Source organism: Belonocnema kinseyi, chromosome 5, assembly GCF_010883055.1.
Source record: "Belonocnema kinseyi isolate 2016_QV_RU_SX_M_011 chromosome 5, B_treatae_v1, whole genome shotgun sequence".
NCBI classification, from domain to species: domain Eukaryota; kingdom Metazoa; phylum Arthropoda; class Insecta; order Hymenoptera; family Cynipidae; genus Belonocnema; species Belonocnema kinseyi.
In genome coordinates, this window is record NC_046661.1 from 118,202,750 (window position 1) to 118,215,025 (window position 12,276).

The following is a 12,276-nucleotide window of genomic DNA, read 5'->3' on the forward strand; positions in this document are numbered from 1 at the left end:
TAAAAGGGTTCTAATTTTTTTTTTCGAAATCTTCAAAAATCTACATTTTGTTTTAAATGTTTTGAAATATTTTCAAGTTTTAAATTATTTTGGAATATTTTCAAAATATCTAAATACATTTCAGAGGATTTAAAAGAATATATTCAAAAAAAGTAAGTTATTTCGTGGGGTTTCAAAGATTTGAAATTTATCCTGAATTCTTCTTAATTTATCCAGAATTCTTTTAATTCTTTTCCATTTAACTTTTTTCTAAATTAACTCAATATTCGAATTAATGCAATGGATTAAAATTTTTAAAGCTATTATTTCATCGGATCAATTGATAAAAGGATTTGAAATATCTTTTTTTTTAATTCTTGTGATTTTTAAAAGCTTTACAAAATTTTCAGGCATTTCAATAGATTTTAAAGGATTTGTAATATTTTAAGCTATTTTAAGAAAATAAGAAATTAATTTAATTGATTTCAGTAATTTAATAGGATTTTTATAATTTTGAGAGATATAAAAAATTTGAATAAAAGGTATTTTAAAAGATTCTAGGCGGTTTTATAATATTTCCAAGGATTATAAAAGCTCCTAAGGTATTTTAATAAATTTTTCCGGAATTCTGGAAATCTGAAATTTCATAAAACCTCACATCATGTAAGATTTTAATGGATTTCAAAAAATTTATTTACAAGAATAAAGGTATTTTGTAGGGTTTCAAAGATTTCACAAGATGTTATAATATATGTTGCAATTCATTTGGAATTCGCCCCGAATTCTTATTAATTTATCCGAAATCCTTTTGAATTCTTCTAAATTTACTTAATTTGATGGATTCTTAAAAAGTTTTTGCTCAATTCATCTTGAATTCGTAAGAATTTCATTTAATTTCTTGCTTCTTTGGTTAGAAATTAATAGATGTTGTTTTCAAATATTTGAAGATTTTAAATCTGTTCTTTTTTTAATACACTTAATTCTATTTAATTCTGTGGATCAAATTATTCTCGTTCGCCCTAATTTTCTCTAAATTCATTCAAATTTTACGGATATCAATGGAATTTTGTTATTGTTTACAATTCATTTGATATTTTCAAATAATTTTAAATAGTTTGAACAGTTATTGTTGATGAAGAGTTGATGAATGTCAAGAGTAAATTTTTTTAAAAACATATTTGGCAAACATGTAAACAGTTTCCATTTGTTCAAACCATTTTTTCCTCTTTTGAATCTTGAAAACTTACCACTTGCTGAAATGAAGAACGCAGTTAATCAATGCTACGATTGTTATTTTTTTTTCAAAGACAGTTTGGAATTATTTAAACAATTTTCATTTATTCAAACAATTGTTTTCTCCTATAAATCTGGAAAAGTGACTATTTTCTGGAATTAATTACGCATTTCATGAATGTTAAGCGTGATATTTTTGGTGGAAGATAGTTTGCAATTTTGTAGATCTTTGGACTTTCGATATCAATTGACGTTTTTTCCACATCACATTCTTGATATTTCGAACTCACTCACTACTGACTTCCTAAGTGTGAATATACCTGATTTGTATAATATGAAACTTTTATTAACAAATATAACATAAGTATATATACATCTGTACAATTTATACAACGAATCAAACTTTTATCCGTGAATTCAAGTTCTTTTCATTCTTCCTGCAGCTTGTGAGGGTCCGTAAACCTGGCTGTAAGAATGTAAAATAAAGCTGGCAATGGAACCAGGGCAAGCATCGCTGGATGAAGTGTAAGTCCGTGAAGAGTCGCAGCTGCCATTACACCATATCCGTGCAAAAGCCAGTGACCCAAAATCACAATTATGTTTTTCACGTCCGAAACCGAACTCAGGATTAATGATTTCATTGTCTGAAAATGTATTTTAATACATTTTTTTAAAGTGCAATAGAAAAATGACACCATTGGGAATGGTGGTCTACCATTTCGCCACATGGTGCCGAAAAATGGAACTAGAAAGAGTAGGTACAATTTTAAACATGTATTTTAATTTTTGCATAAAAGTGTTTTTACGATTTTTTGGTGAAGTATAAAACAATGATTAAATACTAAAAACAAATATTCATCAGAAACAAATAGTTGCAGATAGAATTTCCATCTTATGCAGTGGAAAACCCACATTATTGTGAAATAGCTTTTTAAAAAAAATACAATTATTTAATTATTTAATGTGAGTTTCAATGCACTGTAAGCTTAAATAAACTTTAATTAATGTATGTAGCGACCCATTTTATCCATATTATGCCAAGAATACGAATAATAGACGACTGGAATTTAAACAGGAATTATAACCTAACTAATCAGATTTTTAAATAGTAAATATTTCATGTATAAATTAATACAAATTTACTTTGAGTTTATTTTTGCTTGAAAATAAATCCATTTAAGTTTATAATCTTTTGAAAATCACGATAAAGAGAACAATAATTGTTTTTTTCGACAAATATTTCCGTCAAAAAGTGTGGGTTTTCACTGTATAATGTGTAAATTCCATCTAAAACACTATGTTTTCGATAAAGACTTATTTTCATTATCCAATAAATACTTTAAACTCCATACCAAAAAGTGTTAAAACACTTTTATGTCCAAATTAAAATGCAACTTTAAAATCGTGTCTATTCTTTCTAGTTCGAATTTTTGTCACTAGGTGGCGTATAGCAGTTTAACCATTCCCAATAGGTGTATCAGTTTTAATATAATAATCCCCAGAATATGAATTTTCAATACAAAAAATTATGGCAGTATTCTACTTTGAAACGTTCGAAAAAAGCTACCTTTGTAAATTTTTTTGAGATAGTTAATAATAAATACACTCTTGAAATAGATTACACAATTTTTTGCATTTATTTAATGCACCTTTTATCAGGCATTCGAACGAAATTAAGGGGCATTTTTGGATATATGCCAATTATTTCGATAAATTTAAAAGAATTTGGCTAAAAACTAAGCTTAGCCTAAAAAATTATAAAAACAAAGGAACGTAACGAAACTTTCGTTACGTTCCTTTTTGTTTCTTTCCACATAAAACTTTGACGAAACACAAATTTGACAATGTGCCTCCATAGCTGCATTATTTTTTAGTGACTTTCCATACTTGGCATTATTTTCAGGTAAATTACATGGAATTTTAAGAAATAATTGGAAAATATCTGAAAATGCCTCTTAATTTCTTTCGAATCTCTGCTCTATATATATATATATAACAACGTCAAAAAGTAGGTAGGTCCATGCTGTTGTAAAATTCTCGAGAATGGGCGGTTTGAAATGAAAAAAAAAATAAACAGTTTTAGATTCAGTATGACTCCAGAAATCAGCTGAACTAGGATTTCTAATATACATGCAAAAATAACAAAATGGCAACAAAGAACGAAAAAAGTGGGTTTATTTTCATTTTTTTTTTCAACAAAAATATAGTTAAAATTACATTTTTTAAATAATCCTAGTTCAGCCGGTTGATGGGTTCATACTGAATCTAAAACTGTTTAATTTTTTTGCTTGAGACCGCCCATTCTCGAGATTTTTACAACAGCGTGGACCTATAGTATTTATTAATCGATATAATTATTAATAATCTCAAAAAAATTCACAAAAATAGCTTTTTTCGAGCATTTCAAAGTATTTAAATTTTCAGTTTAAAAACAAATTTTAATAATAAAAAGGGGTGTTTTCTATGATAAAGACGAATCTTGAACAAATTACATAAATTATTAACTAAATAGCTTGAACCATGGATTTGCGTAAACTTATTATTTCATTAAGGTGAATTAATTTTAAATGAAAAAAAAAACAACTAATTTTTACATAACGGTTTAATTTTGTACCAAATAGGTGCATTTTTTACCAAAGTGTTGAATTTTCAAGCGAAAGAAAAGAATTTTGTACAAAGCAGCTGATTTTTCAGCAATCCAATGTGAATTTTCAACAAAAAAGTTAATTTACAACCAATCAGTTAAATTAAATAAATTAAAAAATTAAATTTTTCAGTTAAAATGAAAAAGTTCATGAAAAAGATAACGAATTTTCAACATAGAAGATTATTTTTCTACCGAAAAGAAGAATTCTCAACAAAATAAATACACTTTTGACAAAATAATTGAATTTTCAACCAAAAAAAATTACACTTCTACCCAACAGATGAATTTTCAACAAATTGCATTTATTTCCCTCCAAATAGTGTGACCAATGAATGTGACGCTAGTTTCTCGTTTTTTAAACTAAATAGTGGAATTTCTAAACCAAAGATGGTATCGTTAAATTTGCATTAAGGAGAATTAGTTTTCAATAAAAAAACAACAAATTTCTTATATAACGATTTCATTTTGTACCAAATAGTTGAATTTTCTATCAAAGTGTTGAATTTTTAAGCAAAAAATACGAATTTTTCACAAAAAGTTGAATTTTCAACTAGACAATATGAATTTTCAAAAAAGTATTTAAATTTTCAGTTTAAAAAATTTATTTTGATAAAAAAAACGAATTTTCAATACAGAAGATTATTGTTGTCCCAAAAAGGCGAATTTTCAAAGAAATATATACAATTTTATCCAAATAATTGAATTTTCTACCAAGAAGACGAATTTTGAACAAATTACATAAATTTTCAACTAAATACTGGGATTTTCAAACTAAAAAGATTCATTACTAACAAAAAATGGTATAGTTAAATTGTCATTAGGGAGAATTAGTTTTCAGTGAAAAAAAACACGAATTTTAAATATACCGGCTTAATTTTGTACCAAATAGTTGAATTTTCTATCAGTGTTGGATTTTCAAGCGAAAAAGTAGAATTTCCCACAAAACAGTTGATTCTTTAGCCAGAGAATATACATTTTCAACAAAGAAGTTTCAACCAAAAGGACAAATTTTCAACGTAATACATGCAATTTTAACCAAATAATTGAATTTTCAAGTAAAAAGATTACATTTCTACCAAAAAGACAAATTTTCAAAAAATTACATAAATTTTTAATTAAATAATGCGATCAATGGCTGTGATGCTATCTTCTGAGAAATTTTAACTAAATAGTGCGATTTTTAAGCCAAAAAAGAGAAATTGTCTCATAAAAAGGGTGTAATTAAATGCAAAACCGAATTTTTTTAACCAGTTGTATTTACCACCCCAGAATATTTAAAGTTAAAAAAGGGGTTATTTTTAAACAATCTGTTCATTGTTCAACAAAACAGTTAATTTTCCAGTTAAAAAACTTTATCCACAACAAAACAACAAAATTTCAACGAAAATTATGAATCTTACAAAAAAAATGAACTTTAAGAAACTGGTTGAACTTTCAACCAAGTAGTTGAATTTTCAACCTGAAAGGATGCATTTTTTTAAAATTGTTTTTAAATTGTACATTGAAGTTTAGCCACCTCTGAAGAAATATTCAAGGAATAATTTCCACCCAATAGCTTTTAATTTTGACCCCCCCCCCCCACCCCACCCCCGAACAAAGTACTTTATACCTAATTTTGAATAGTTTAAACAATTACTATTTGTTTAAGCACATTTTTTCGCCTTCAGATCGTGAAAAGTTTTTTTTTTCGGCATAAATGATACAGTTGATGAATTTCAAGAATAACGCTTTTTGCTTAAGATATTCGGTAATTATTTAAATCATTTTTTAACTGTAAATCGTAAAAAGTTATTATTTTCTTAAATAATTTACACAATTAAAGAATCATGAGAGTAATATATTTTATTCACGATTTTTGGCAATTATTTAAACCATTTTTATTTGTTTAAACCGTTTTTTCCTTGTAAGTCTTGAAAAGTTACCAATTTCTGGAATAAATAAGGCATTTAATAAATGCTTAAGGTGGTTGTCGTACAAAAAGTCAGATATCTTAAACAAATAGTTTTTCTATGATTTTAAGAATCAAAATATTATATCTAATGTAATTTCAAATTAAAAATATTATTTTTAGGAAAAATGTTAAAATTCACAACAAAAAACATTAAGTTAAACTATAATTTTTGCAGTTAAATTTTTTCTGACCGTCGCTTCTTACCAGTTTTTGAAAGATGATTGCATTTTAATGAATGGCGGCTTATTTTTTCCGGGAAAACATTCTTTACAATTCTACTGTTTCGAATTTTTTAAATAACTGAATAATCCTAAAAAATAATTATTTGTTCAGGCATAAACAAATTTACTTTCAAAATTGGAAACAGCAGAGTTGTAGAGAATGTTTTTCCGTGAAAAAAGTCGTCATTTATTAAAATGAAATCATTGTTCAAAATTTAGTAAGAAGTGACGGTCAGAAAAAATACAATTGCAAAAAACATGGTTACAATTAATGTGTTTTTTGTTGTGAATTTAAACAAATTTACCTAAAAAATCATGTTTTTATTTGAAATGACATCAGTTATAATATTTTAATTCTTAAAATTATAGAAAAACTATTTTTTTCTAATATCTGACTTTTAGCACAACAACTACCTTAAAGTGATATTTTGTATTAAATATTGTATAAAGTTATTTAAACAAGTTTCATTTATTTAAGCAATGGGTTTCGCAAATATCAAAATCAGTATTTTATGGAATTTATGATGCAATTAATAAATTTTAAGTGATATTTATGGTGGAAAGCAGTTTTTTAAATATGTAAACAGTTAATAATCATCCACTTGCGCCTTTTCATAGAAAAACGTGAAGAAAATTCTTGTTTTTTTTTACCACTTACACTATGCCGCTTATTATTCAGTATTTTTTTTAGAACTGATATTCTAATTGTTTAAACAATAATAATTTCTTTAACTGCCATTTTCTCCATCGATGAAAACTCCTAAAAAAACAAGAATCCGACGACCAAATTTTGACCAAAACGAATAAACAAAAGATGCTCCTATTACAATCTGAAATTTGTTTTAAATTTGCGGACAAGAATATAAATTAATAAAATAAAATGAGAATGCAGCCAACCACATCTTCTTCCTTCTTTTTTCGTCTTTTTTTATTTTTATAAGTATCAAATTATAATACAAGAACATTGAAAATAAAAAATAAAATGAAATAAAAAAACCATTAGCACCGTTTCGGTACTTATACACTACCATTATAAAGGCAAGAAAAATGTAAAGCGGTAGAAAATTGACAGTAACGAAGAAGGACATTTTTTCTTTTTAATTCAGATTGCAATAGGAGCATTTTTTGTTTGTTCGTTGTGGTACAAATTTGGTCGTCTGATTCTTTTTTTCAGAAATTTGCATCAATTTTATTATTGAACGCTAAATAGGGGTTTTAATTTGGATTTTAATCTAATTTAAATTTCTTAAATTTTGATTTTCTCCATCTTGCCTATGAAATGTAGTAAATGATATTAATTCCTTTAATAATTGCAAACTGTCTCACAAAAAATATGACTATTAGCATTCAGTTACGTCGATATGAAATTCAGAAAATAATAACTTTTTACGATTTGTCGGATAGAAAATTGTTTTACCATTTTCCAAATATCCTAAACAAACAAATATTACTTTCAATATGTGTCAATTGTATCATGAATTTGAGAAAAGAAACGTTCTACGCTTAACAGAAGAACAACTGTTTAAATAAATGAATGAATCCCTAGAAATAATAACTTTTCACGATTTAAGGACGAAAAATTGTTTAAACAATTGAAAAGTATTTTTAAAATAGTTTAAAACTGGCCAGAAAATACCGTCTTCACTCTATTGCACGATTTTTACAAAAAATGAGTATTTTGCATTTTTTGGGGAAATTTCCGGGTACATTACAATATTTTAAAACGTTTCAAAATCTGAAGTTCTGAAAATTCCAATTGCATTAAAAATCGTCCAAATTTGAGAAGTCATTCAAACTTTAAAGTTGATAATTTGAAAAACATAAATTTTTATAATTTTCTAAATATTAATTATATTATATTATATTTATATTAATTTACATTTTAAATATTGAAGATGATATTTACCTGGTTTAACTTGAAAGCGAAATGCACTGCGTTGGAAAGGACTGACAAGACAATCGTGATGTAAGGGAATGAGTGGTCTGCAAAAATAATAAGGATTTTGTTTGCACAATGTTTAAGATGACAGTAATTCGATAAAAAATAGTTGTAATTCAATAAACTCTAAACTTCTAAAAAAATTTACTTCAAACCTCATTTAATTATTTTTAGGAATTTTTTGAATTACACACTTAGAGTGAGCCGAAAAAAGTTTTTTTTTTAGTGGCGGATTCTAATAGTGAGTTAGTTGTATTTGCCTAGAAATAAAAAAAATAAACAAGTTTTTTGGATGATGTTCACTGGATATTTAAAAAATGTAAAAATGTGTTTAAAATGTTTGCATTGTGTAGAAGATTGAAAAATGCATGTAACGGACTCACTTTAGAAATCGAAAATGGTGTGAATAGTGTCACAAATTAAAAAAAAAAGTGTCAACAGTGTCATCAAATTTTTCAAGTATTGAAGCTTAACTTCAATGTTTATTTAAAATTTAAATCTTTTGTCTATACAATATCAAAATTGGTATTTATTTTTCCACACATAAATTCCAACTGAATTAATAGAACCTAGTAAGAAAATTCAACTATTTTCGGTTGAAAGTTAATTTTTTTCAGTAGAAAAGTCTACTATTAAATATCAGGTTCATCTTTTTTGGTTAAAAATGTTTTTATTTTTTTGAAAATTATTTTGTTAAAAATTTGTATTTTTGACTTCGAAATTCAGGAGTTTTATTTACATTTTTTTCTTTCTTGAATGGTGATTTTTTAAATTGAAAATTCAACTATTTTGTTGAACATTTATCTTCCTGCATTAAAAAGTAATGCCTGCTTAAAAAATTAATCTGTTACAATTGAAAATTTAATTTTTTGTTGGAAATACAACTTTTTCGTAGAAAATTAAGTTTCGGCTCGAAAATTCAACAATTTGGTAGAAAATTTAAGTATTTGATTGAAAATTGATGTATTTTGTAAAAAATTCTTTTTTGCGAGAAAATCAATTTTTTCTGGTTAAAAATTAAGTTTTTTTAAAAATTTTCTTTGGGTTGAAAATCCAATTGTTTTGCAAAAATTCCCCTTTTTAGCTTGAAAATTCAACAAGTTGACATGAAATTCAACTATTTTGTACCAAATTAAACTTTTACCTAGAAAACTAGTTTTTTCATTTTGACAATTGTTTCTCCGTAATGAAAATTTATCTACTCCATTTGTGTTAGACTAGGATCTTTTTTGGTTTAAAAACTTAACTATTTAGTTTAAAAATATTAGAAACAAAAAAATATAAATTAAAAATTAATTTAAAAATTTGAACAGTCACATGACGTCCATTGTTCAAAATATTTAGTTGAAAATGTATAAATATATTAAAATTCGTCTGTTTTGGTAGGGAATTAATCCTCTTGGCCTGAAAATCAATTTTGTTTGGTTGAAAATTCGTCTTTGTTGGTTAAATTCAAAATTTTATAGAAATCTTTTTTTGCTGAAATATAAACTGTCATATTTTTCTCTGAAAATTCAACAGTTTGGTATAATATTCAACTATTTGGTACAATATTGAACTGTTTCATAGAAAATTAGGTTATTTGAACAAAATTAATTCTACTTAATGAAAATTTAACTGATCCATTTTTTGGTTAAAATTTTGTATTTTCTGATAAAAAATTAATTTCCCTTTTCGAAAATTCAACTATTCAGTTAAAAAAATATGAATATATTTTGATGAAATTCTTCTTTTGTAGCATAAAATTAATATTCTTGATGAAAAAATCTACGATTTGGTTAAAAGTTTATGTATTTTGTTGAGAATTAATCTCTTTCGTTGAAAATTTACCTATTTGGTTGAATATTCAACAGCTTTGTTAAAAGCTCATGATTTTGGTGTGAAAATGAAACATTTTTAATGAGATTTTCTTTTTATTTATTGACTGAAAAACCTTTCTTTGTTGAAAATTAATCCTTTTGATTTAAAAGTAGTATCTTCAGTGTATTTTTTCTTTAAAACAGTAGAAAAATACTATAATTACTAAAAAAAAGTGTTAAATAGCGTCAAAACCATGACATGCTTTTTCACTTACAGCTACACTGTTAGAAAAATCTGTATGAGGTTTAATATACATGTGTGTGAAGCAAATATGCACTACCGCTACTGAAATTTAACATACATTGGTGTAGTGAATTTAATATAAATGTGTATTAAATTTAATATACAGGTCAGTATAGCAATGTGCATGAAAACTCAACCTGCTTTCATTTCTTTAAATCCTGTCAAATATTCTCAATGAAATTAATAATCTAGAATTCGTAGACTCAGTTGTTATTTATAATGAAAGTGCAATGTACGGGTAAATTTTTTCCTAATTTTGCTCTAAATGGTCCAAATTTAAGGAGAATACAATTAATTGTAGGTTAAGTCTGTTATTTATTTGCTCAATTGAACTTTTCGACTTTTAATCCAATTTTATTTTTGGTTAACAGGAAGAAGGTATCATGTTTTATTATTTAGAATCGAAAATTACAGCTAAACTTATTTTAAATTTGTGAAAAATGAAATTATATGATTTTTCTTGTAAATGATTAACATGAATGTATATGAAATTCAATATACGCGCTCTTAATGGCGATTTCATATACTTCATATATTAATTTTAACACAATGGGTATATTAAATTTAATATAATTTTTAACAGTGTAAAGACATTTTTAAGCACATGTTTAAATAAAAAATGCAGTTAAAAATACAAAAAGTCTCGTTTCTTTGCACATTGAAAAAAAGTTCTTAAAAACAAATTTCGTTTTATATTTTATATTGTTGTTCACTACCAAAGATTGCACCTACAAAGAATTCGAAATAATTTCTTGGTCATTAGATTTTTTTTTTATAAAATTTGAATTTTCAAATTCATACTCAGAACAGAAGTTGTTATCCGATTTAATTAAAATTTAAAGGGCTTAGTACTGGTGGCCAAATACAACTGTTACACCGAGAAAAGGGTTTTTTCGGCCCACTACTACTAGTCTGCTGTGCAGAATTTCGATTATCAAAATTATTTGCCTTTCTGCAATTCTAATTCAAAAACTGAAAATACTAACATATGAGTCCACCTCCGACTGCATGAAATAACGCTAAGATCGGGAAGAAATATAATGCAGCATAGATGGAAAACTTTCCCTGTTTGGGAAGGAATTTTCGCGCTATCAGCGGTCGTATTAAAAGCATTATCAAAATTCCAAACGCATAAAATACGAACACCATGGTGTATCTGAAAGAAGAGAAACGTTTGTTAGTTAAACGTTATTCTTGTTTTTAAAGTTTTTGCAATTGTTAATATTTATACCGCTAATATTTTAATCAAAAATCTCAATTAAAAATGAACGCAAACAGCTCAGAGAAAAAGTTTAGAATACTTTGACTTATAACTTGTTAACATTAAAGTTTTAAGTAGAAAATTAGTACGAGTCAAACTTGGTCAACTTTCAAATCCAAGCCGTTTTAATTTTGAAAAACTTGGATTTGTGAAGCTAACCGTTTAATGACTTTTATTTACCTATTTAATATATATTTAATTTTCTAATTTAAAAAAAATATATCTAATTTTAAACTGTTCCATTTCTAACTCTTTAATTTGGAATATTTTTTTAATGTTTGGAATTTTTATATTTTTTTATAACATCTTTAATACGTCATTTTAATTTCCCAACAGTTTCAAATAGTTTTTTATTTTTTATTTGAAAGTTTTTTCAAACTTTTAAATTATATTTCTATTTATGTAATTTAATCAAGAATTTTACATTCATAATCTGTAAACTGTTTTTATTTTACACTATTATTCATTCTAAATAAAAAAATTTGCGTAGAATTTTGTTTTCCTTTAATGAAACCAGTTACACAGTTCCGGATAAATCTTAACATCCATTCGATTTAAAATCCCTTTTTTTTCTTTAAAATTCTATAGTCTTTCACCTAAATCAGGCTTTTAAATTTTCTTCACGAATTCTGGTAAATTTTAGTGATAGGATGCCTTGTTTCCATTAGCAATTTTTTCTTAATATTGCCAACAATAAAAAGGTGGGGTCTTCTATAAAAACTACTGTACTTTTTCGTTCGAATCTTAAAAATATGAAGAAACAATTTTCTGAGAAGCTCCCCTTTCTTAATTTTGTTATATTTTTTTTAAGTTTTGTGCTTAAGGGCATGTGACACAGCAAAATATCTATATTACCGACCTCACTTTTTCAGTTCACTGAATGTTTTTTTAAACCTAAGAACTTTTTTTATAAATAAAATATCGAGCTGAAACTTTGGAAAA

General features: G+C 25.7%; 1 protein-coding gene across 4 annotated transcripts in view; it reads right to left on the minus strand.

Moving 5' to 3' along the window:
* Positions 1-1,369: 1,369 nt before the first annotated feature.
* LOC117173398 (JNK1/MAPK8-associated membrane protein) overlaps positions 1,370-12,276 on the minus strand; it is a 14,644-nt gene continuing 3,737 nt past the window's right edge. The window contains exons 2-5 of one of the 4 annotated variants that reach the window (XM_033361940.1): positions 11,060-11,229; positions 7,938-8,014; positions 1,616-1,856; positions 1,376-1,532 (exon numbers count right to left, since the gene is read on the minus strand). In XM_033361940.1, the coding sequence (XP_033217831.1) occupies positions 1,641-1,856; positions 7,938-8,014; positions 11,060-11,229 (463 nt within the window). In that variant the 3' untranslated portion in view covers positions 1,376-1,532; positions 1,616-1,640. The other 3 variants (XM_033361942.1, XM_033361939.1, XM_033361941.1) reach the window with 3 other exon arrangements.